A 25,475-nucleotide genomic window follows, 5' to 3' on the forward strand; every position below is an offset into this window, starting at 1 on the left:
TTACAATAACCCGGCGCAAACCAGCCTGGAGTACACATACATTTACATATAACAATTCCACACACAGACATGGGGGGGAAACAGAGGGTTATATGCAAGATGAGTAATGAGGGAATGTAAACCAGGTGTTCGGAAAACAAGACAAAACAAATGGAAAATGAAAGGTGGATCGGCGATGTCGACAGCCGAACGAACAAGGAGAGGGACCGACCTCGGAGGAAGTCGTGACAGATGTTCGGTAATTCTCCAACTTTGGCCCTTCAATTTTCCTTTGCCTCCCGAACCATCTTCCTGGTAGCGACAAGATACACTTGCGTCCAATACCAGGCAAGTTTACCACTGTTCCAGTGGTTTTAAGCTTCTAAATTGTTGCCCAAATAATGGTAAGTGGTAAATTTGGCAATTTTTTTTCTACCCATTGCCTGATCGTTTAGTAAATAAGTAAGCTATTTCGCTCAGTGTATCCCAAATAAGTTGATGCTGATTAGCAGCTATATTAAATGCGTAATTGTAGTGAAATATCCAAATGAATGCATGAATGGCCTCCAACAGATTGAACAGTTCTTCTTCTCTTCTTTACCATTTAAAGTCTCCCCAAATATCCTTTGTGCTGCCCTTGGCAAGATTGCCATATTAACAGGTTCCCAACCATATGGAGGAAGAGAAGGGGCAGGCAGTTGGAGGTGGGGGGGAATAGCACAGGTCAAGGATGCTGTGTCCTTTGTGTTTAGCCTTCCCCACTTTCAGCTCACAATGGGAGTGCCCAGTTCATGAACTTTGAATCCTCAACCTCACCGCCTTGCATCCAACCAATCACAAGGGAATGTGATATGTTTGCCCCTTTCTGCAATGCAAATGTGGCAGCACAATTTAAATCGCTGAACAGAAACACATGCATTTTGAGTTACTTAAAGTAGGCTGTGTGTGTATACTACAGTTATGTTGTTCATACAGTGTACATGAAAATCAACACATTTCAATTGTCTTTTCTGTTTCTTAAATCCCTCCATTTCATCCCTCCTCTTCAGTCTCCAACATGTGAAGAAGAGATGCACCTTCGGCCATTTGCTATCATGTGACCCAAAGTCAACGGAAGGTCATTCTCGCTGACTATTTGACTTCTGCCTGAGCTACTGTGGAAAAGAACATGACAAATGACTCCATCTATTCAATCAGATTTCACACACACACACAGTCTCTCTCTCTCTCTCTCTCTCTCGCTCTCTCGCTCGCTCTCTCTCTCGCTCTCTCGCTCTCTCTCTATGACCTGAGAGGGAGCCTTCACCCTGGAGATGATGGATGGGGCTTTTAGTACCTATTTAGAATGAAGCTGTCCCCACCGCTCTCTAATTACCCACTCCCTGAAGGAGGCTGCTGCCCCACTTAATTGCTTTTTGTTTGTTGACCTAGTTGAGCCCTTAGATGGATCTGTAAGAGAGAGAAAGATAGAAAGACAAGGAGACCTATAACCCCTACCGGCCATTACACTTCTTTATTGTCCCTGTCTGATCTGAAAGGTTTTAATTGGTATTGGTAGGATGTTAAGCCCAGAACACTGAGAGGCAGACCAGTAGCTGAACGTTTGCTGGTTCAAATCTTGGGCCGCATGATAAAGGTGGGAACTGAACTGGAAACCAGAGCGCTACTGGCTTCAGATGATAGCTACCATCCACTGTCGTTGTGCCCTTGAGAAACGCATTAACCATCCACCCTCCAGGGGAACTCCACTGCAGCTGATATGTGTTGTCGAAGGAGAATAGGAGTAGATCAAGAGACACATTTCTGTAGTAATGGACTGTAGTAATGGATGGACTAACAAAGTACTATTCTATTCAATTTACCTCCATATTGCTTACACCTATCCAGAAAGTATTTTCAGGTCTTAAGGTATATGAGAAGGATGTAGTGGTGGACCGTAGGTTGATTCGACATACAGTATTTGCCAGAGTCATGAATATGCCTGTTACGTTCCCCAGTTTCTGTGTTGTAGTTTTTGTATTTGAGTGTGTGTTTCAGGACATTGCTTCCTGAGTTCTCCCCAACCAGCTGATTGGTCGACCCCAGGCTAATTGATGATTGGAGCTGACCCCGCCACCTCGTCAAGATACAGCTGTTTCTAATCACAATTGCCACCTGAAGATATAAAAGCCAGTGTTCTGTTCAGGAGAAAAAGAGAAAAGATTAGAGAGAGATTGAATGTTTTGGAGAAAGATTAGAGAGAGAGAGATCATTGTAGGCTAAGATTGAATATTTTGGAGAGATCATTAGAGAGAGATATATCATTATAGGCTGAGATTGAATGTTATATAGATCATTGCTGAGAGAGAGGTTTATGGCTGAGGGTTAAAGCATATTGGTCGTGAGTATGTACTATGTTAGTTGTTGTTGGTAGTAGCTTTGCTATGTTCTGTGTTTGTTGCTTGTTCAGAGCATCTTAAGTGACCTGAGTTAGTTTTCTCAGTTTTGTTGTGAAGTGGATTGTTTGTTGTTCTGTTTCATTTGTTCCCAGGGGGGAAGGAGAAGGCACTTTGGGAGTGCTTAGGCAAGAGGCCCGCGGGCATACATATACCCCAACAGCAGGGTGTTGCGTTCCCTCTTCACAGAGGCGTGCGTAACATAATGGGGGCTCATCCGGGATCCCATTAAACCCACCGGACCCTGCTGCACTGAGCTCTCTGTGGTTAGTGATTGAGGTGTGATGGTAGGTTGTGAGTTTGGATGACTTGTTTAGTTTGTGTGTTCAGTAGATTGCTGTGTACAAGATGGCTGCCTCAGCCATCTCCAAGTTCATTGAAGCGCCCTCTATTGATTGTTTGTTGAGGTTTCGAAAAGTAGACCTTTTAGCTATAGCTGACCATTATGGATTTGTTATCCCTGAGAAAGCCCTGAAGGCTGAGCTTTTGGTGCTAGTCAGGGAGGGATTAGTAAGAGAAAGAATTCTCTCATTGCAAGGAGAGGAGACGGGTAGACTTTCCGATGTCAAGTCGGAGGACAGGGCAGAGGAAGGGGTTGCTCCTACCCCCTTTACATTGCCTCGATATGATCCTTTATCTTCTGCTTCAGGTCGTTCAGACGGGACCGCTAGGCTGAAGGTGAGGCTGGCCCGGTTAGAAATGGAGCAAAAAGATAGAGACAAATGCATTTTGATCTTGAAATTAGAAAAATAGAAGCCGACAAGGAGGTGAGGATCCGACAACTGGAGCTAGACGCTGGCTCCAGTACGACTCCAAAAGCTGCTCATCATCAAGCCCACTTCGATGTGAGTAAAAATATCGCTTTAGTCCCTCCATTCCGAGAGTCGGAAGTTGATGCCTATTTCTCTGCGTTTGAGCGTGTGGCCGCTGCGCTACATTGGCCACTTGAGGTTTGGCCGCTCCTGTTGCAATGTAAATTGTCTGGGAAAGCCCAGGAAGTAGTAGCTGCTCTCTCCCTGGAAGACAGTTTACACTACGAAACAGTTAAAACTACTGTGTTGCGGGCTTATGAGTTGGTGCCTGAAGCTTACAGACAGCGCTTCAGGAACCACAAGAAACCCTTTCACCGTACTTTTGTTGAGTTTGCAAGGGACAAAGAGTCTCTGTTTAATAGATGGTGTTCAGCCAGCAAAGCTAACACCTTTGCTGATATTCGGGAGTTGATGCTGTTGGAGGATTTTAATAGCAACCTCCCTGATAGAATTGTAGTTCATTTAAATGAACAGAAAGTGGTGACATTGGCCCAGGCAGCAGTGTTGGCAGATGAGTATGCTTTGACACACAAGACTGTCTTTGGTGCACCTCGTTTTGAAGGTAGACTGATTACGTCATCAGTGCCTCGTTCAGGTCGCTTTTCCTCTGACAAGCCTTTTCATGAAATCCGTGAATGTTTTTACTGTCACCAAAAGGGTCACGTGATTGCGGACTGCCCAGTTTTGAAAAATAAACCGAAACAGTCCCAGTCACCGTCCCCAAAAAGGAAAAGTTTGGGTTTAGTCAAGTCTTTGGCTCGTCCGTTGGCCCGAGTTCTTGATTCAGCATTTGAGAAACCGGATCCTGTCTATGCTCCGTTTATCTCTACCGGTTGTGTTTCCTTAACTGGAGAACAAGCTGATCAAAAGCACATTAAAATCTTACGAGACACCGGGGCGGCGCAGTCAGTAATCGTTACTGATGCTTTACCCTGGTCTCCTGAAACGTATTGTGGCTCACATGTCATATTACAGGGGATAGAGACAAAAACAGTACCTGTACCATTACACTGGGTACACTTAGTGTCAGACTTGGTATCAGGACGTTTCCGTGTTGGTGTAGTGTCTACACTGCCAGTAAAAGGAGTCACATTGCTACTAGGGAATGATATTGCTGGTGGTAACGTTACTCCTGTGTTAGAGGTAGTAGAAATCCCAGAAATCAGAATTGCAGATGAGAAATTGGTTCAAGCATTTCCCCATGTTTTTCCTGCTTGTGTGTTAACGAGGGCACAATCTCGCAATCTAGGAGATGTGGTGGATTTGGCTAGTTCCATTTTTGAGAATGTTGAAGTAGAAGACAATGCACCGAGTATTTCTTCTGCAAGGCCGACAGTTTTTACTCCTGTAAAAACTAAGGAAGGGGACTGCGAAATCGCGCACCAATTACATGACATTCTTTTGTCTGTCACCCCTGAGAAGGTGATTGAATGTCAAAAAGGAGACACCAGTCTTCGCAAGTGTTTTGCTTCAGTAATTTCCATTGAGGAAGCTAAAACTAGAGAGACTGCCTACTTTATGGAAGCAGGAGTTTTGATGCGGAAATGGGCAGCTCATGACACCGTTAATGACTGGAGTGAAGTGTGTCAAGTGGTTGTTCCTACACCGTTCCGACAGCAGGTGCTGTCACTCGCCCATGACCAGGCGTGGTCTGGACATTTGGGGATCACAAAGACCTATAACCGAGTCCCTCGACATTTTTTCTGTCCAGGTTTGAAGTCTGACGTGATCCAATTTTGTAAAACATGTCACAAAGTTAAAGTTAATCATATGACTTAAAATGTACCTTTTTCACAGCATCCTCAACATCTGGCAACACACATATGAAGGTTGTCACATTTGGCGGAGGCAGGTCTCATATTCAGATCTGAATGTGTTTTTAAAAGCTGCACTCACAGTGGAATCACAGCATTTCTAATTAAGTGAGGGATTGGTTCGCCCTCTACCATCTACGTGCCACCGCCATTTCTCATCCATCAACCCAATCACAAGTATCACCTGAGCAGGGCAGCAACTTATAGGTGCTCTGTCAGTTAGACAGCTCATTGCTCAGAACAAATGAATAATTTTAAGCTGAAAAAAAAGAGGAACAGACTACTTCAGGAATACCATCTGTAAACTCAGAGAACAGAATCTGTCATCATCGCTTACCACAGCCAGTACCACAGCCTCTGAAATACCACAAAGAGTACTGGCCGCACCACGATGCACACTGCTCTCAACCCATAGAGACTTGAGACAAGGCAGCAGGATATCTGTCTGCTGTATACGGTCCTAAGGCTTGTTCACACATAACTCACTGAGTTTATCCCGCTGCCCCCGCCCCATAAATAAGTCTGCCTTCTTTTGATAATGCCAGCTTAACATTTAGTCAATAAACTCTTCTCTGCTGGTGTGCTTTTACCAAGGCTGCTTTTCCCCAATATACAGTATATCTTCAAGTATACACTCTAAGAAAAATAGGTGCTATCTAGAACCTAAAAGGGTTCTTTGGCTGTCCCCACACTTTGAAGAACCCTTTTTGGTTCCCGGTAGAACTATTTTGGGTTCCATGTAGAACCTTTTCCACAGAGGGTTCTGCATGCAACCCATAAGAGTTGTACCTGGAACCATAAAGGGCTCTGCTATAGGGACAGCCACCCTTTTGGAACCCTTTTTTCTAAAAGTACTGCAATTATACATAATGTGGAGCATTTTCCTTTGCATACAATGGCCATTTCTATCAAATGTTTCAACTTGCTGCCTTACACACACGTACACTACACACACACAAGCACACACGCACACACAGTCGGCCGAGTGTCTAATTTATTAAAGACATTCTATTCCTCTCAGTAAGGATTGGAGAATGGTTGAGAACTGAAGCATACCTTTCTCTATAAGCCTCTGGGTAAGACTCCACTGAACCTTCAACTGCTCATAATGATGACACAACTTATGCATCAGCAGATCTACCAGCATTAGCCAATAGTCTCTTGGCCTCTATGTGGACAGTTGAGGACAGTTTAGGTCCGGTGGTGAGGGAACTAGTTTTTCAGGCCAACCCAACCTTAACATCGACAAAATCCACATTTACTGAAGGAGACAAACTGGGTTAGACTGGAAAACAAATAACTTGTAGCTGATAGATTGTGGGGGGTTTAAATTTGTAGAGGGAGGTAGGCCATGACCAAGCCAGAGAATTACCATAGTAAGTGAGTGAGAAGCAGTGTGGTGCCTCTACATAACCCAGCAGCACGCTCTCTCCTAACGACTCCAGAGGTGTAATGAAGACAAACTCGGGCAGAAATTAGCAGCGACAGTAACTAAAACATTGATAAATAAACCACTAATAAAAAAAGAGCAGTGGGGGCGATGGAGGGGGTAGAGAGAGGAGAAGGGAAGTGATTAGTACAGTGCATGGTGCAGAAACGTGACAATTTATCTGTCTCGTCTCGTATTTTCTCGAGACATACTGAAAACAGCAATGGCCGATGGTAAATGGATTTGCCTAGAAAAATCAATCTCCCATATGACCGTGTGCATGTACGTCCGTGTCGTAACCGCACGGTGAACCCTCACTGTTCTTTTCCCCTGCTGATCCGACTAATATCCTGCGCCTGTATGACTTATCTGTGTGTACCGCGTGAGCACCGTCCCACTCTCGAGAGCACGCCATGATTGATGGGCTTTGCAGCCACAGAAAAAAAGAAGAGTTCAAGAAAAATGGGAGTCACACAAGACTTATTAAAACAACAATTCTTATGATAAGCAAAACACTTAGGAAAATTAAACTTCTACATTCAAATTTTCATTAAATTATTTTTTAATGAGAACATTCATCTTACGAGAATCTATCCAATTAATTTCACAGTAACCTTTTCTTATAAGCAGGACATTTTTTTAAAATAATCTATTTATATTTTCTAGATTTTCCAAAAACATGAGGCTGGATAAAACTGCACATTTAAAAATCTGAATATTCCAATAGAAACCCCAGTCATCTCAACACTGAAGGCCAAACGGAATGATGGGAATGGGGAGGAAACAGCCCCAGCAGAGGGGGACAGAACTGAAGGTTCCATAAGAGGGGTATCAGTAATGTGTACCCCCGCCTACACTTCCCCAACCCCCTTTCCTCCAGTGTGTGTGGACTGTGTGGAGGTTATCAGTTAGGTGTGCCCCTCTCGTGCCCTCGCTCTCTCCGTATGAAGGGCGGCCCTGGAGGATAATAAAGAGGGATGATGCTGATGTTGTGCCATCCACCTACCTCAACATCCCCCCCACCTCCTCTATGCTCTCTTGCAGAACCTTTCGCCCCTTCATTTATCACCTCTCCCCCTCCTCCCACCCTCGCTCTAATTCTGGTTTAATAACCACCACCTCCATTCATCACAGAATCGATGGCTCTGACAGGCCCACGCCGGCTAACGTTAGCTCCCCTGTCCTTTCCTCACGTATGGCCGTGGGGTCACCGGGAGGTCAGGCTGTCAAGAAGTATGTCCTGCGCCATTGTTCCTTGGCGTAAGATGCTGAAATGCACATACAAACACCCACACATCATCAGTCAAGTGGACTGTCATGTTTGAAAAGCAACAAGCAAGACACATATACCAAGTCAAACACACGTTGAAAGGATCAGTCTCAAAATTGAAAATGATGCACCTGAGGAACATCAGAATCGATTGAAGCATCAAACTGGACTATCTTGAGGGGTTATTGTCTTACCCCGTTTACTATATGCTGAATACACTGTACATAATATGTTCGTCTTACCTATGAGCAACATTTGTGTGTCAAAATGGGTGGATGGAACACCGTGACACAAAAACAAACCCCTCTATTGTCAGCCTCCATCATGCCAGGCAGTTTGCTCACCACATCACAGCTTGGGTTTGTGGCAGAGAGACAGGACAGCAGCAGAATTTCACCTAGACCCACATCCAGGGCCCATGACAGTACACAGGAGGGTACTTGCAGAGGAGTATGCGTGTTGTACCGCAGGACTCTAATCCACAGAGCGGGTCCTATTGGCAAGGCTCATTGAGCTAATTAATAATGCGGCACAGAACAGAGAGAGATGGGAGTCATTAGGAAACTGCGGCTATGCTCTCCGCCCTTGGTGGAGCGCCATTCTGTGTGTGTTTGCATGTATGAGAGAGATAAAGAACACAAGGGAGCTTGTGTGCTTGTTTGCAATTGTATTATATAGAAGTGTGAGAGAGAGTAGGGGGGGAAGTGAGAAGGAATGTGTGACTCTCGCTACATGTGTCACGGCAAAGACCAGAGTTCAGATAGAGTGTGTGCATTTGAATACGTGTGATTTTGCTTGTGAGCCTATGCTGCTCGGCCATCTCTCATCCATATATTTATATGTACATATTCTCATTCACCCCTTTTAGATTTGAGTGTATTAGGTAGTTGTTGGGGAATTGTTAGATTACTTGTTAGATATTACGGCACTATCGGAACCAGAAGCACAAGCATTTCGCTACACTCGCATTAACATCTGCTAACCATGTGTGTGTGAAAAATAAAATTTGATTTGATTTTGAGTGTGCAGGTGCTCTGAAGTCAGAGAGTTTTTGTGTGAGAGAGAGCGAATGTCCATTATACAGACACCAAATCTGGGGCAGTCCATGAGGAGGAGATGCACTGCAGTACTTAATGCAGCTGGTGGCCACACCAGATACTGACTGTTACTTTTGATTTTGACCCCCTCCCCCTTTGTCAGGGACTGTTAGTCACATGTCTGCAGAACTTGTTCAGTTTATGTCTCAGTTGTTGAATCTTATGTTCATACAAATATTTACACATGTTAAGTTTGCTAAAAATAAACACAGTTGACAGAATTGTTTTAATTATTTTTTATTCGTTTATTTTTTAAACACTAACATCAGGTACACACTAAAGTGCATTACAAGGCAATAGCATAAGATTAATTCCATGGATATCTTAAACGATCTTTCTTATTAAGGGACCACCTGATTTAGGTTCACACATGGAGTGGCACACAGAAAGCTTGATCACCTGACCTGTGGAATTTTGCCTGAGGTGTATAGAATGTTGTGTAAGGGAGGAAGCATCATCGGAGAGAAACCTGCAAGGGGAACACTTTAGTCCCTTTTCCATTACAAGCTTAACCTCCTGCAGAGCTGAGTGGTATAACAGCATGGTGCAAGACCATTTGAGTGCCATGTATGTCAAGGGCTTCTTCTAATTATGCATGACCTATTGGGGCGTCGTCCCAGTACAAACATTATAGAGATGGCTTTATACCTAGCTATGCAGTAATGTGGGTATAGGACCTTGAAGGTCAGAATTTTGCTTAGTAGTAATGATAAGATGTCAACACGTTAAAAAACTTCTTGCCGCACGGATCCCTTTTACGGGATCATTTTCGTAAACAACCGCTGAATTGGCAAACTCAAAAATAATACTAAAAATATTTATAATCATGGAATCACAAGTGAAATATACCACAACACAGCTTAGCTTGTTGTTAATCCACCTATCGTGTCAGATTTTGAAAAAATGCTTTACAGCGAAAGCAATCCAAGCGTTTGTGAGTGTATCAATCACTGCTAGAACAGCTAGCCTTAAATTAGCTTGGTCACGAAAGTCAGAAAAGCAATAAAATTAATCGCTTACCTTTGATAATCTTCGGATGTTTGTACTCACGAGACTCCCAGTTACAAAAAGAACATTTATTGTGTTCGATAAAGATTAGTTTTATAACCAAAAATCGCCATTTGGTTTGCGCGTTATGTTCAGAAAACCACAAGCTCGTTCTGGTACTGAAGGGCAGACGAAAATTCCAAAAGGTATCCGTAATGTTCGTAGAAGCATGTCAAAGGTTTTTTTATAATCAATCCTCAGGTTGTTTTTAACATACATATTCGATCATATTTCAACCAGACGGTAAACTGTTCAATTCTACAGAGATAGAAAATGTCGAGCCAAATCTCTCCTGCGCAGGAACCAATCAAAGGACACCTGGTCATCCACTGACGCGTTTTGATAAATCTCGCTTAATTTTCAAAATAAAAGCCTGAAACTATGTCTAAAGCCTGGTCACAGCCTGAGGAAGCCATTGGAAAATAAATATGGTTGATACACCTTTAAATGGAGGGGCAAGCAATGGAACAAGTTTTTTATTTTTTTAAAGCACGTCCGTGTTGGAGTTCCTCAGGTTATCGCCTGCAAAATCAGTTCTGTTATACTCACAGACAATATTTTGACAATTTTGGAAACTTCAGAGTGTTTTCTATCCTAATCTGTCAATTATATGCATATTCTAATATCTGAGCCTGAGAAATAGTCCGTTTACCTTGGGAACGTTTTTTTTCCAAATATAAAAATTCTGCCCCCTAGCTTCAAGAGGACCTGCTAAGATGTAACAGGTAAGGACAGGGCATGCGCATGCATAAAGCATCAGCCAAGCAACAATGGTTGGCTTGAGCATGTACTAAATTGACCAAATGAGAAACATTGCTTTAGCAATGTTGTTACAATGGGCCAAAAAATAAGAAAACTAGCCCACATTCACTCCAAATTTGAAAACCACTGTCGGGAAAGAAGAAAATAAAAAAAACTACTGCAACATGACTTATTTCTCTTGTTAACAAATTACAACACATTGTCATTTAACAGTGAAAATAACTCTGAAGAACAAACTAAAACCTAATCTAGACTAACTGGTCAGTTACATCACCAGAGTCTGATAGCAACAGAGCTGTTAAAAGACCTAAAGCAAGCTCCTCCTAAACCTGTATACAGTATCTACTGTAATCCTGAAAATACTTAATCTTATAATTGTTGTAAATTATATCATTTTAAAAAGTTTTAATTTCTTCATTACAGTCTCTGGAACTATTTCCAGGTAATATGCTACAGAAAGTCCTCACAAAGGTCAGAGATGAGTACCTGTCGACATGCTGTGAGGCAGTACACACCACAGTAAAGTACATACACACATAATGTATCTTCTCTGTAATGGATATAACAGCATCTGAGGAGAGTAATTGTGATGCAGTATTTCTTCGCATGGCCTATAAACATGAGAGCTCTGGGGGGGGGGGGGGGGACTGCTGCTCAACAGGGACTGCTGTGTGAGAGGGCCTGGGTGATGTGTTCTTCTCCCTAAAGATGAAGGTCAGGATTTGGGAAGGGTAAGCTGACCCTAGATCTGTGCCAGCGGACAACTTATACCCCCCAGGCCAGCATACAGCAAATACAGTATTCGCTCATGGAGGCTGATTAGCTAGAGGTCACATGGTCAGCAGGGATAGGACACCCAGTTCCTCCAGCTTGGCCTTGGCTACTGCCTCCCAGCCCTTATTGGCCAACGGGTTCCTGGGGGATGGGTGCATGATGCCCTCCACCCGTACCTCCATGCCCGCCGCAGAGAGGGCTCGCCGCGCTCGCTGCTCTGCCACTCTGCCAACCCCAATCACCATGGTGACGCCAAGGGCAGCCACAGCCTGGCACAGTGCCATGTCACAGAGAGCCAGGAGGGCCTCACGTTCCCCAATGACCAGCTCGGGGGGTGTTAAGTTCTTGCCGGTGGTACCCATGAACATAAGTGGGCACAGGTTATGTACGAAAAAATGGCGGAAGAACACATCTGGCTCACCACACAGCTTGCGGAAGAAGCCCCAGAAACGGGCGCCACTCACTTCGCTCTGAATGCAGGCCAGGCCTTTGATTAGTCGCTTTGGGTGCTCCGAAGGGGGATGTCCAACCTCCCCAGTGATTTTCAGCCAATCACGGACATAGTTTACCTCACCAAAGGGTACCTGAGAGCAGAGGAGGACTGATGATTAGGTGGAAAATAATACAACTCTATTCTACCCTGACTTTGATCAGATTCAAACAGAGTGTGCAATATTGACTTATTCATGTGTACGCCTTATTCCAGACATTTCCATTCTGCAATGGTGAATATGAGAAAGTGGTAATTCCCAGTATTCACACATGATAAACGTTTATATTATCCTCTATCAACCAAAAGTTCTAGGAGGCTACTATTTACCTTTTGCCTTGAATGGAAGTAGGCTAACTTAACAATGTAGCTAACAAGTGAGAGTTGTTGCTCTCTCTCTTTGGCCTGCCTGCACATCCTTACCCCGGTCTGAGCCATGCCGAAGGGTCCCGGGTTCATCCCCAGGAAGAGAATACTCTGTCCGCCGCGACAGTACGTCTCAACGAAGCAGCGGTGCGGTTCCCAGGCATACTCCAGCGGGTTGTAGATGTAGTGCACCGGCTCACTGAACGACAGCCGGCGAAGGTGAACATTCAGCTCCAACTCTACGTGCAGAAAACGAGAGGCTACCGTGGAACCATCCAACATCAACCCCGGACCCAGAGTGAGTGAACAAACGTTGTTCTCATCCGGTTCGTGTTTCTCCGCATCTCCCTCTCCAACCCTGCGGACAAATAAATAAAACAATCCCGGTACATAGATTATCAATAGGATTGCTAACCCGGTTAGCCCTCAATGTCAGCGGATATTAAATTGCTGAGCCACAGAGTTATTTTAAAGTAGGCATAATATAATGCACATGTCCCCTTATAATAGAACGGCTGCATTAATGTCCTTAAAACAGCACATTTGTCGCTGTAGTTGCACTGTACCTTTTGAGTTCATGTTTGTCCATTCTGAGCGGATGTTTTTCGGAAACAAAGACCAGCAATTGCATTCTGGGAATAGTAGTTCCACGCAGATAGGCGACCTAACCTTCTTATTATACAGTAGCGCAGTGCTACCAACCAACAAAGGTGATGGTTTATGTCTTACACGGAACCCAAACCGGCTGCGCGCGTGCGCCATCGTGCATACATTTCTTTTGTCCCCCTACACCAAACGCAGGTTAAAATATCAAAACAAACTCTGAACCAATGACATTAATTTGGGGACAGGTCAAAAAGCATTAAACATGTATGGCAATCTAGCTAGTTAGCTTGCACTTGCTAGCTAATTTGTCCTATTTAGCTAGCTTGCTGTTGCTAGCTAATTTGTCCTGGGATATAAACATTGAGTTGTTATTTTACCTGAAATGCACAAGGTCCTCTACTCCGACAATTAATCCACACATAAACGTTTCTAGCCATCTCTCCTCCTTCCAGGCTTTTTCATCTTTGAACTTATATGGTGATTGGCTTATACCACGACAACCGGCAAAACATTTCGTCTTTCAATCACCCACGTGGGTATAACCAATGAGGAGATGGCACGTGGGTACCTGCTTCTATAAACCAATGGGAGAGGCAGGACTTTCAGCGCATCTGCGTCAGAAATAGAAAGGAGTTCTATTTTAGCTCTTGGCAACGCAGACGCTTGTTGGCGCGTGCGAGCAGTGTGGGTGCAATAATTGAATAACATGGATTTCTAAATTTATTTTGCTACGCTCGGGTACGCGACGTGTCCGGTCTGGTCAGCATGTTATGTAAACAGCTCCACCTATCGTCGACTGCACTAGCACCAAATTGCATGTTTCTACGTGAACACAGAAGCATGCGTATTTTGTTCTGGGTCAAAGCGCAATGTTCAATGGCTTTCCGTCTCTGTGATAAGAGTCTCCTATGATCTGCACCGCAAGGGATTTGACAAAAATAAACACATATCATGCACCTGCATAGGGTTGGGGAGTAACTGATTAGCCTACATGTAATTAGTTACATGTAATCTGATTACTAAAAACGGTACTAACTGTAATCAGTTACTTTACCAGCAAAAATATTGGAATAAGATTACAGATACAGAAAAACAAAATAATTACTTATTGGATTACTTTTAAATTCAGAAAGGATGTTTGGTGTTTTGATGTTTTGTGAAAAAATACATTATGACACCTTTCTGTTTTCTCAATGACATTCAATTCAGCATTGAAAAAAGGTGCAAGTTTAAGTTTCTTCTACCTGAGCGAGCCTGACCACAAGTCAAAGACTACTATGATGACACACCAAATGCATTTGATGGATCATTTATGTCTTCTTCTAATGCCTCTTAAGGGAAAGGTAATACAAAAGTAACTGAAAGTAATTCCGTTACTGAGTTTGGGTAATCTTAAAGTTACATTACTGATTACATTTAGAAAGTAACCTACCAACCCTGCACACACACACATTTAAATGGGTAACATTACATACACACAAGCTTAAAGGAGTGGCTATAGTGAATAAGGTAGTCGGTTTACTTAGAGCCATCCCATCCTCTCTCTCTCTCCTTGTCCTTTGCATGACATCGAACATGGAGAAAGTAGAATTAGAAAAAGCTTTGACCCTCATATCAGACGAACACTGCCACCGATCTTCGATGTTACTAATGGGTAATTGGTTATCACTGACGTGTGCCAGTGTTATCTCCTGTCCTCTGAGACTTCAGGTCAAAGGTTTAACACGCTGCTACAGTTTATTTTTAATTAGTGACATTTATGTAATTACTGTTTGCATTAAAAGCTTCCTTCAAAGGTTCGTAGCACAGCTATATTGCACAAGCTGACTTCCCACTTTATTCAATATTTGTCTACAACATCCCCTAACCATTTCATAGTGATAAGAGTTGGCTATCCGTGGCAATCCTAGGTGAAATTTGATAAATGTTTCTACAGCACTTTATTAGCACCTTGATTCATCTCATTGGTCCAGTTATTGAACAATAATTGAACCGCAATTAAAGAACAACAAACACTTAACACTAATGGCATATGTTCAAGGGTGACGTATTTATTTTCCGTATTGATGATTTACCAGAGTTTCCTTGTGTGTGTATATTTGTCATGGTTCTCCCTTCACTGCAGAGCTCAACAAACTGGAGAAAGAATGCTGAAGATAAAATGAAAGAGAGAGAGAGAGATACACCTGGAGGAAGAGTAGGAAATGGGGGAAATTTACAAATAGAAAGAGAGAGGGAGAGAATGCGGTAAGGATGGAGTGGGAGATATGACAGGAGTGTTACATTTGAGACCGGGACTCCAGCTCCTCTGTGCAGCCAGTCTAGTGCTGTTGCCATGGCAGCAGCAGCCCTGTATCTGCAGCGCAGGCAGAGAGCCTACAGTCCGCAACAACACACACACACACACACACACCCCTCCCACGCCTGAACTGCAGCTGAACCTGAGTGAGGTTATAGGTTGGACAGCTGGGAGCATATAGGTGACAGTGAGCGATGAGTAGGGGATAGAGAAAAAGAAGGTGCAAGTGAGGGAAAGAGGAGGATGTGCCACACAGATGGGGCGAGGGGAGACTGAACAGGATCTAATTATCATACAGGGGGAAAATAAATTATTGACAGCGGAAGGGTTTTTGCTTGTTTTGCCATGAAAAAGGAGGGTTCCTATCTCCTTGGTTTTTTATTATTGTTCTGGGTGGGGGACCGCTATTTTTGCTTATTCTTTATTTTGTATGGAAATGTGGGTTTAACAAAGGATATCAAATACAAACGCTTCATAAATTTCACCATGGATCATTTGACTCGTGCGTGGTGTGTGCATGTATCTCTATGAGTGTGTGTTGGCGTCTTCTTGTTGAAGATGAGTGAGGTTTGAGGGAGTGTGGAACTTGTTCCTGTTTGCGAAATGAGTTTGCCTGCATGTCTGTGTGCATTCTGCATGCATTTGTCTTTGTGCAATGCCTCACAATGGTGTTAGACACAACACGTGTTTGAGCTGTGTGTTGTTCACTCTACCTGTCCTGCCTGCCTTTGTACACACTCTGTGTGTGCATGTGTGAGTGTGTATTGTAAGTGTGTTTGCATATCTGATAGATGAACTCACTTGATGGATGGTATTTACACATCCCCCTGTAATTTCCCACATCATGCTCAGGGTGTGTGTGTGTGCGCTAGGTGACTGTGTGTGGGTGCATGCATGGTTTTGTGTAACCTGGTGCCACAAACCTGGTTTATGTTATATTCTCAATTTCCATGAAGTACAAGCATAGTCAGGTACTGTAAACACAGATCGTGATGTGTCGTGTCTTGGTTTCTGGTATTTGATGGTCAAGGTTACTGGCAGCTTCATTAAATAGTACCCGCAAAACACCAGTCTCAACATCAACAGTGAAGAGGCGACTCCGTGATGCTGGCCTTCTAGGCAGAGTTCCTCTGTCCAGTGTCTGTGTTCTTTTGCCCATCTTAATCTTTAATTTTTATTGGCCAGTCTGAGATATGGCTTTTTCTTTGCAGCTCTGCCTAGAAGGCCAGCATCCCGGAGTCGCCTGTTCGCTGTTGATGTTGAGACTGGTGTTTTAAGGGTACCATTTAATGAAGCTTCCAGTTGAGGAATTATAAGACGTCTGTTTCTCAAACTAGACACTCTAATGTACTTGTTCTCTTGCTCAGTTGCCATTGGAACACAGGAGTGATGGTTGCTGATAATGGGCCTCTGTACACCTATGTAGATATTCCATTAAAAAAATCTTCAATTTCCAGCTACAATAGTCATTTACAACAGTAACAATGTCTACACTGTATTTCTGATCAATTTGATGTTATTCTAATGGCCAAAAAATGTGATTTTCTTTCAAAAGCAAGGACATTTCTAAATGAGACCAAACGTTTGAATGGTAGTGTAGTATAATGGAGTAACGGTCTCTGTCAGGGTTTCTAACCGTTCTAGAGGTCTTGATAGGATCTTATCCAAGAGTGACTTGGATACAGTGGGGTCAAATGAGTTCCCCGTTGACCCCTCACCTTACTAAGGGGTCAAACAGTTGAGGTCATGACTGCAGGTCTGTTTGTGAAGTGTCCTAATATTTAGACATACACAGTGTTACCATGGATTTGTAAATTAGAATACAATACTTTTTTGACAAAAATTAAATGCTCATCAGAAAATAAAAAATCGAATTATCATTGTTATCACTGTTTGTCAATATTGGCATTAACAACAATATTGATACTATTAATAATAATATCATATTGTTTCATTATCATTAGTAGCAATAATAGGAGTGGTATTTAGTCAGTTCTTGATTACTAATAGCTGCTGTAAAAACAAACATTACAGACATTTTTAGGAAACAGAGAGAAGAGGATAGTATACTGGAGCCTCCATAGAAAATGAATCACAGAGTGCCCTCTAGTGGCACTGCTGATATCTCATTATTACCTACAAGGGCTGATTGTTAAGTGGTATGATGTTACTGCAACGCATGCAAGTGTCATAGAAAATGTCATGTTCTCACATAATATTCTCTCTGACGCTCTCTCTCTTTCTCATGAACTCGATGCCCCCCCCCCCCCCCCCCCGCCACCTGATCCTCGGTCACAGCCTGTAAACATATTAGGGAGGTACAGGCAGACATCTACAGGAGCCTCTCCATCCATCAGAACACAGCCAATGGCTTTTGCAGGGCTCCCTGGGTCCGGCTGGGATTGGTGTACACTGAAATGTACAATGACACATTCGTAGAATTGATACACACACACACACACACACACATACGCCTCATTCCAAGGCATCTAGCAAGTGCAAAATGGTGCTCAAACACACGCTAACACTGAGCTCTATATTCTCTATGGCTAGAGGCTGGATCAGGGCGGTGAGGGTCATCATCCGTTCTGCCTCCTCGTTACCATGCCGTGACTCCAACCTCCACACACACACAGACAGACACACACACACACACACGCACGCACGCACGCACGCACGCACGCACACACATTACCCCAGACAACTCTCCCTCTCTCTGCACCCCAGTCAAATCTGTTTTCCAATATCGATTGTCTTATGGTCAGAAGTGGTAAACCAATACTTTTACTCTCTGTATTGTAATATACGGTTTTGAAAAGCAGGTGTATATATTACTGGGATGTGGTAATGTGTAATCTGATTGAAGTACTATAATGCTTTATTGTTGATTTCCCCCTGTGTATCTCTTTTTAAGTCAAGACTTGGGTAACAGGAACTAGGTTTTCCCTTGAGCTTTCAAAGAGTGATTTCTAAGCTTTTTTTCAAAAGTATTTCCCTTTCTACCTAAGCTATCATATGAATTAAGCCATTATATGCTATTATACTATCATTTTCTGTGCACTGACTATAGATAAGAGCAACAGCTAAATTAATAAATATACAATAAGAGCATCAGTGAGGTCTGATGTGATTTCCAGGCCAGGCAGACTAAACTAATGCAGATCCAGCCTGGTGCCTGGTGCTGTGAGTACAGGATGTGAACCACATGCTCTATCTGATGATGATTAGGCTGTGCTCCTGGATTACCCTGTCTGTCACACCACTCAACTCCTGCACCATCGAGCCTCTGTTTCATCTTCAAGTGTCTTCCGCTGCCCGCACCGGGCTGCGAGTACCCTCGGAGTGTGTGTGTGATTACTTTGGGAGTACATATTTGAGTGCATGCGTGTGCACGTCTGTGTCTTCCTTCCCTGTCTCTGTGCACAGCTGTTCCATACCTCTTCATCCTTCTTTCCCTCACCTCAGGGTGCATACAAAGCTGAACCAGAAGAAATTATCTCTCCCTCCATCTCTGTTTAGCCTTTAGCATATCTTTCTCTTTTCATCTCTCGGCTTCCCTACCCTGCCTCCTCCGCTCTCTTCCATTCTTTATCTCCCTCTCTCTCCTGTTTTGCTTTCTCTTTTTCTCTCCATCCTTTCCTTCCGCTCTTTCTCTTTCTTCCTCATCTCTCCATCTCTATCTCCCTACCACACCTCTCTCTCATACACTCCCTCTCTCCTCTCTGTCTGATGGATCACCTTCCCCTCCCGTTGAACTCCTCTGATAATCCAGGGGAACCAGTAAGACTTCATCCATCAGCAACGCTGACAGAGCCGCAAGCTGGTGCAGTCTGACATACCACCACTCTGTCTGTACCGTGTGCGTGTGTTTGTTTGATGTGTTTGCTTGTGCTCTTCGTAGCAGAACGACTTGGATGACATGTTATGAACATGCGTGTATATGCATGTGTGAGTGAATTAACTCAGGGTTCCTGTACGGATTGTTGTTTTGAGGGTGAAATTTCAACCACAGGATAATGTCATCATGGTAACCAAATTTCAACATAGACAAATCTTGTATAAAATATGTTGAATTTGTACCTTTAAAACAACGTCATACTTTTACCCCTTTTTCTCACCAATTTCGTGGTATCCAATTGGTAGTTACAGTCTTGTCTCATCGCTGCAACTCCCATACGGACTCGGGAGAAGCGAAGGTCAAAAGCCGTGCGTCCTCCGAAACACAACCCAGCCAAGCCGCAATACTTCTTGACACAATGCCTGCTTAACCGCACCAATGTGTCAGAGGAAACACCTTACACCTGGCGACCGTGTCAGCCATGCATTGCGCCCGGCCCGCCACAGGAGTCACTTGGGCGCGATGGGACAAGAACATCCCTGCTGACCAAACCCTCCCCTAACCCGGATGACGCTGGGCCAATTGTGCCCCCCGTGGGTGTCCCGTTCACGGCCGGCTGCAACAGAGCCTGGACTCAAACCAGGATCTCTAGTGGCACAGTTAGCACTGCGATGCAGTGTCTTAGACCACTGCGCCACTCAGAAGGCCCCAGATTTTCAATGTTATGTCCGCTATCAGAAGAAAAAAAACAATAGGCTGGGGAGCACCTCCTACTGGAGAATTGATCGATCTACAGCTACCTTTTGGTCTCCCATCAATGGTTTTAACCGAGCCCAGCCCTGCATAGCTAGGATATTTGTCACTGACTATTGAGTACCACAGTATGAGTCATAATACCCATAAAACCTAGCGTTTCGTGTAGGCTTACCCTGGCATGACGTTTTCATAAACAAGGTAACTTTTATCAATATATTCACCTGTAATTGCCCCTTAAAAATGAAATGCTAATTAGCTATTAATGTTGCTATCATACAGAACTGCACATCCTGACGCAAACTTTGACATACTGTAATCACTCAATGCAGGATGGGAAATACTTCCACATTTTTCTATGCAAACTCATCAACAAGTAGCAAGTAACCTAGAAAGTAGATTTTTGTTTCTTGTGTAAATAATTAATATTGGGTATTTCTCGCGTGTATTCTTATTTAGCATTTTTAAATTACCCTGGCCTTTGTAGCCAACTACCCAACCTTAGGTCTCTCCGTCAATCAGAAGCAAGGATGGTTATGTGCTATGTACCGGATTGTAACCACACGATTGTTTTCTGACCTTTATTAGCGAGTGGCGTCACTGGAGCTGTGTGAGTGGCGCAGCGGTCTAAGGCACCGCGTCTATGTTCTAGAGGCGTCACTACAGACCCTGGTTCGATTCCAGGCTGTATCACAACAGGCCGTGATTGGGAACCCATAGGGCGGCACACAATTGGTCCAGCGTCGTTCAGGTTAGGCCGGGGTAGGCCGTCATTGTAAATAAGAATTTGTTCTTAACTGACTTGCCTAGTTGAATAAAGGTTCAAAATAAATAATAATAAGGTAAGCCCTGTTTGCTAGCAAGCTATTTTGGTTAGGTCAAAGATCTGTGGTTAGCTAGTTACTTGTACAATGCACTTTGCCTTCCTTACAAGAACCAGTATAGGCTAGCATATTGACTGTTGTGACCTTTATTGTTTTTGTGACCTTTATTATTTGTGAGCTAGCCAGATAATCTGTTAGCTCACAGTTTGTGTAGTCATACTTTTTCACGTGGTGACATGCTAGCTAATGTTATCCCTCCAGCCAGGGCAGGGATATAGCTAGCTAAATATTCCCTGGTGGGCTAGCTAGTTAGGCACTTTGGTAGCTAACGTTGCACCATATCACCGTGGTGTAGTCGAACTTTCCTGACAGGAGGTGACATGCCAGCGAATGTGCCTAACGTTAGCGATTAGCGCTAACTAGCTAATGTTAAATATTTCTGCCGTGGTGGACTAGTTAGCATGTCACCATCTGTGGGGTCTGGGGAAATGTCTGACTACACAAACGATGAACTAACGTAATTAGCAAGCTAAACGTTAGCTAAATATCCCTGCCCTGGTGAGCTAACATTAGCTAGTATGTCATCACATGGAAAATGTGTGACTACACAAACGGTGAGCTGACGTTAACTAGCTGGCTAGCTACATCACATAGGACTTGTGGGCCCAATGTTTTCCCATACGAAACACAAACGGTTTTGTTCCACAAGTACACCTGTTGTACATCAAATGTACATCAAATGATCTGTGAAGTCAGTTAGCTATACATGTCAGCAGGGATGGAAATTAAGCTAGTCCGAGGCTAGTACTTTTCAGACTGGGCTAGTAGACAATGTGCCAAACTAGCCTGACAGCAGTGAAATAGCTAGTAGAAAATGTGCCAAAGTAGCCTGTCACAGCAGTGAAATTTTGCCTTTACAAACATCGCATGCCACAGATTTAGGACCTGAATGTTACCATGGCTAGTAGAAATCGTGGTCTGCTGGCCAGTGCCCGAAATCCTTATGTTCCATTGCTGCATGTCAGTCCCTTTCAGATGATCCCCCTATCACTGTTGGTCCTCCTCAGTGACCTCACGGCTGATGGTTTTAACTTTCCTCTTGAGAATTAGAATCAGAAGTACAGTCATATAGCTCATCACAATACTTTACCTCTTTGGGCAAATAGTATCCTACACTGTCCTGATCATCTAGTTGAGCATTCCAGATAATTCCTACATCTCAGCAGAAATGTCCCATCCACATAGTAGGGTTTTAGATGTGCAGATAGACCAAAGCCCAGTCTATTTTACCATTACTATAGTCTGTGGGTTATGGCATTTTAATATAGATGTTACCATTTTAGTTATCAACTTGGCTACCTAGTAAAAGTAACTTTTTTTTGTCTTTCAGATGGACGGACCAAAAACACAGTAACAACACTTTGTTCTGCAGCTTCCATTTTCCAATGGGAAAGAGAAATGGCCCTGTATTTCCAAGAAAAGGTAGCTCATCCACCTTGGCAGAAGAGGAAGATCCAGACTGTTGACTGGTGAACAAGAACAAACAATGAGGCATGAGGATTGGGTGTTGAGGGACCACTTGTCACATTGTCCAATGTGGGTTTGTGTTATGATAAACAATGCATTTTCTGTCCAGATAAAGATGTTGATACGGCATTGAAAAAGATCCACCACTGACCAAATGTCTCATTGATTTCCAGTCCAATAGGAGTGCATCCCTCAGACCATCCGGTGCGTGGACATCCTGTGCCAGTGTGATCCGAGACTACAGCAGATCAAGCCTGTGGACGGATAGGTCAGTAACTCATCACATATGATAGCATACTGAGTAAAACAATGAATTTGTATATGCATAGACATTTTGACTTTATGTCCCCTTTTCCCCATGTTTTAGACAAGAGGCGTGACATGCGGAACATCAGGCTCACCCCACGAGAAGCAGTGCATGATCAACGTCACCCTCAGCAAGGCAATCTGCTGGAAGTGATGTACGCTCTCTCTCACTCTGGGGGTAAGACTTATAAATTCCCACTGTGCCCATGATAAAATGCAATGTGAATGGTGTTGTACTACTGAATGAAACTGTTAGGAGATGCACTCAAAATGTAACTTACGTTGACTACATTACTTTAGTTTTCTACTTTGAGCAAAACTTGAATGTAATATAACCTATTGTTTGTGTATGATCTGTATTCATTGTTCACTTGTTTTCAACAATGTTAGGTCCAAGCACTCGGGCCTTCAGCAAGTAAGACACAAGGGGTACAAAATAATTTGTACATCACAGATATAAATTCCCACTGTGCCCATGATAAAGGTTAACTACATTACTTTAGCTGGCTGCTTTGAACAACACTTGTATGTAATATAACTAGGGCTGTCATACAATAAATAAATAAAAATCATGATTAATTGCATTCAATTCTGTAGTTAATCGCGATTAATCACTCATTTATTTTTTCAAATTTGTTCCCAAATAAAGAAACAGTGTATTGAGTTATAGACATGTAGGGACTGAAACACAAAAAATAATCTGTATCAGAATGTTTTTAATGGCATATTCACCATAAACAATTTAAGCAATACAAAAGTCCTGTAACTTACTAATACTCCCAGTAGGCCTACTCCCTCATACATTTTCTTGAAGTTGTCAATGAGAAATGTGGAAACTGGAAGGAGCCGCAGTGAGAAGAATTAGGGGTGGAGTTGGAGGAGAGAGAGGGAGAGGATGAGGAAGAGTTAGTCAGGTAACTCTTTTCCCACTATACAACCATTCATGCACACAAACGCACACACACACACACACACACACTGTTAAAGCTTCAGCCATTACAAATTATTGTTCTCCCAATTACTGATTGGAGGGTTGGCTATAATAAAAAATAACTGGCTCTATGGATGCAAAGAACAAAGAGCATAAACTTGTCCAACAATGTAATGGATTCCACAGAACATAAACCTATGACCATACACTTCAGTCGTCCTCCTTTTTCTTTTCACTGAGCCAGTTGCAAAGACAAACAAGCATGTTGACATTTTCAGATGATAAAGCTGCTCTCTTCTGTACGATATGCTCAGAAAGTGAAAACAACCTCCCACAAGTTACTGATGTGGCAGGCATTGCCAGGTACTGTATGTAAATAAGGTATTTCTGTTTTTTATTTTTAATAAATTTTCCCCAAATTATTGGGTATTATGTGTAGATTGAGGAAAAAAACTATTCAATCCATTTTAGAATACAGCTGAAACGTAACAAAATGTGGAAAAAGTGAAAGGGTCTGAATACTTTCCGAATGTACTGTACCTTCGTGCAATGCAGGCCAGCCTGGTGTGTGCCCCTGCATGCTGTGACCACCACTGTTGTGGACAGTCCTCCATGTAGATGCTGGGCTCTGCTTTGTAACGCTCCACACATTTCTCAATGGACTCATATTCTCCAACAGACTCAGAAGAACTCAACAAGAGGGCAGCTTTCTTATTTGGTGGATCTGACTCTATTGCTTTATCAGGTTGCTGTACAGACCTCTCTTCCTTCAGCAAGTTGCTGACTAAAGCCCTCACCCCTCTCAGGTCTGGGACGGCACTTCAGGTCCTTAAACCTTGGGTTGAGTGCTGTGGCGATCTTCAGCCATGTGAGGTTGGTGTTTTCCTTGCATTTCTTCAGGTTTGTTGTGAGTATTTGCTTGAAACTTTCCACGTAGGCAGGGTCATCATCGGAGCTCTCCATCACCCAAATGAGATGGCACAAAGCAGGCAACACCACTGAGCAGGAAATGTAGTTCTCTCCTCCCAGAAGTTCAGTCAAGTACCTGCAGTGGAAGATAATTCAAAATCATTTAAGTCAATTGTGAGATACTTGTTATACACAGACACATATTCTCTCTCTCTCTCTCTCTCTTTTTCTCTTTCTTTCTCTTTCTTTCTCTCTCTCACACTCACACACACACATTATAACACTAATAGTGTGATAAAGAAGCTTACCTTCAGGGCTCCAGCAGTGCCTACAACTTCTGCAGTTTCTCCAATTCAGCTGTGGTTTGCATGGTGAAGTTGGTTTTCTGTTCAGCCAGAGCATCTCTGTGGTTGTTGGTTTCTGTGGACACACTTTACCAATTCCTGTGTGGAATTCCATCTTGTTGTGACATCTTGAACGAGTTACTCCTTCTTTTGCCCATTTGCAACTTGCTGTTGTCCTAGCTCTGCAGCGTTTGGTGGGCTGTGTTTGAAATGCCCAACTATTCTTCAGCATTTGGCTAGGGCATTTTCAAACCTGCTGTTCTGTATGGACACTGTGATGGACCTTTGGAGACTGTGAGCGGTGTAGGGTGTTCAAAAGGCAGATGTCTCGCAGCTGCAATCATGTTCTGTGTAAAGTGTTTTCAATGTTCCACTGCTTTGCTACATCCATGAAATGCTTGGCACACGTTTCAGCATAGTGCCTCTCTTCTGTCTTCATTACGGCCAGAGCGTGTGGTGCGCGGTGAGTAACCACAACAAGGTAGTTGTGATTACTCGCCGAAGTCCAGTGGTCTCGTGAGAGCAACAGCCATTACATGTTTCAACTACTCCGCGTTTGTAACACTCTCGCTTTTATACAGCTTGTGTATTCTTGTAACATCGGTGGCTCTCGAAGGTAACTCATACGTCGCCTGTTCGATGCGATCCAGATGATATCCCTCAAGTCTTTGTCCTCCACAATGTGGACTGACCTGCAAGCTGTTGCTATCCACTTGGCTATTGCTTGTGTTGGCTTGCTGCTCGTCCACTTGTCCATAGGCCTCCTGCCCGCACACCCTTCTAGCTTAGCCTGCCAAATATGTCCTCCATTGCTACTTGTTACTTGTATTGCCGGCGTCAATACAAGTAACTCTATGTACTTC

The 25,475-nt window shown here is 43.4% G+C and overlaps 1 protein-coding gene and 1 long non-coding RNA gene across 3 annotated transcripts; one reads left to right on the top strand and one right to left on the bottom strand.

The window, feature by feature from the left end:
* Positions 1 to 10,344: 10,344 nt before the first annotated feature.
* Positions 10,345 to 21,662, bottom strand: smug1 (single-strand-selective monofunctional uracil-DNA glycosylase 1). 2 transcript variants are annotated; one of them, XM_071335775.1, is made up of 3 exons: positions 21,552 to 21,662; positions 12,333 to 12,633; positions 10,345 to 12,003 (listed from the first exon to the last, which is right to left on the bottom strand). In XM_071335775.1, the coding sequence occupies exons 2-3, from the start codon at positions 12,555 to 12,557 to the stop codon at positions 11,476 to 11,478; spliced, it is 753 nt and encodes a 250-aa protein (XP_071191876.1). In that variant the 5' UTR covers positions 12,558 to 12,633; positions 21,552 to 21,662; the 3' UTR covers positions 10,345 to 11,475. The 2 variants fall into 2 exon arrangements, with proteins under 2 accessions (XP_071191876.1, XP_071191875.1); XM_071335774.1 differs by lacking the exon at positions 21,552 to 21,662 and adding an exon at positions 12,842 to 12,973.
* On the top strand, positions 20,499 to 22,627 carry LOC139535894 (uncharacterized). The gene is made up of 4 exons (XR_011667220.1): positions 20,499 to 20,613; positions 21,986 to 22,191; positions 22,296 to 22,390; positions 22,490 to 22,627. It is a non-coding gene; the product is annotated as an uncharacterized lncRNA (long non-coding RNA).
* Positions 22,628 to 25,475: the final 2,848 nt, after the last annotated feature.

The sequence above is a fragment of the Salvelinus alpinus genome, chromosome 12 (genome assembly GCF_045679555.1).
Source record: "Salvelinus alpinus chromosome 12, SLU_Salpinus.1, whole genome shotgun sequence".
Lineage (NCBI taxonomy): Eukaryota > Metazoa > Chordata > Actinopteri > Salmoniformes > Salmonidae > Salvelinus > Salvelinus alpinus.

Coding starts and splice junctions, on each gene's coding strand:
- smug1 (XM_071335774.1), bottom strand. CDS start 12,906: ATGCAATTGCTGGTCTTTGTTTCCGAAAAACATCCGCTCAGAATGGAC. Junction 12,634..12,841: donor GACAAACATGAACTCAAAAG/GTACAGTGCAAC, acceptor ATTTGTCCGCAG/GGTTGGAGAGGGAGATGCGG. Junction 12,004..12,332: donor TCGGCATGGCTCAGACCGGG/GTAAGGATGTGC, acceptor CTCTGCTCTCAG/GTACCCTTTGGTGAGGTAAA.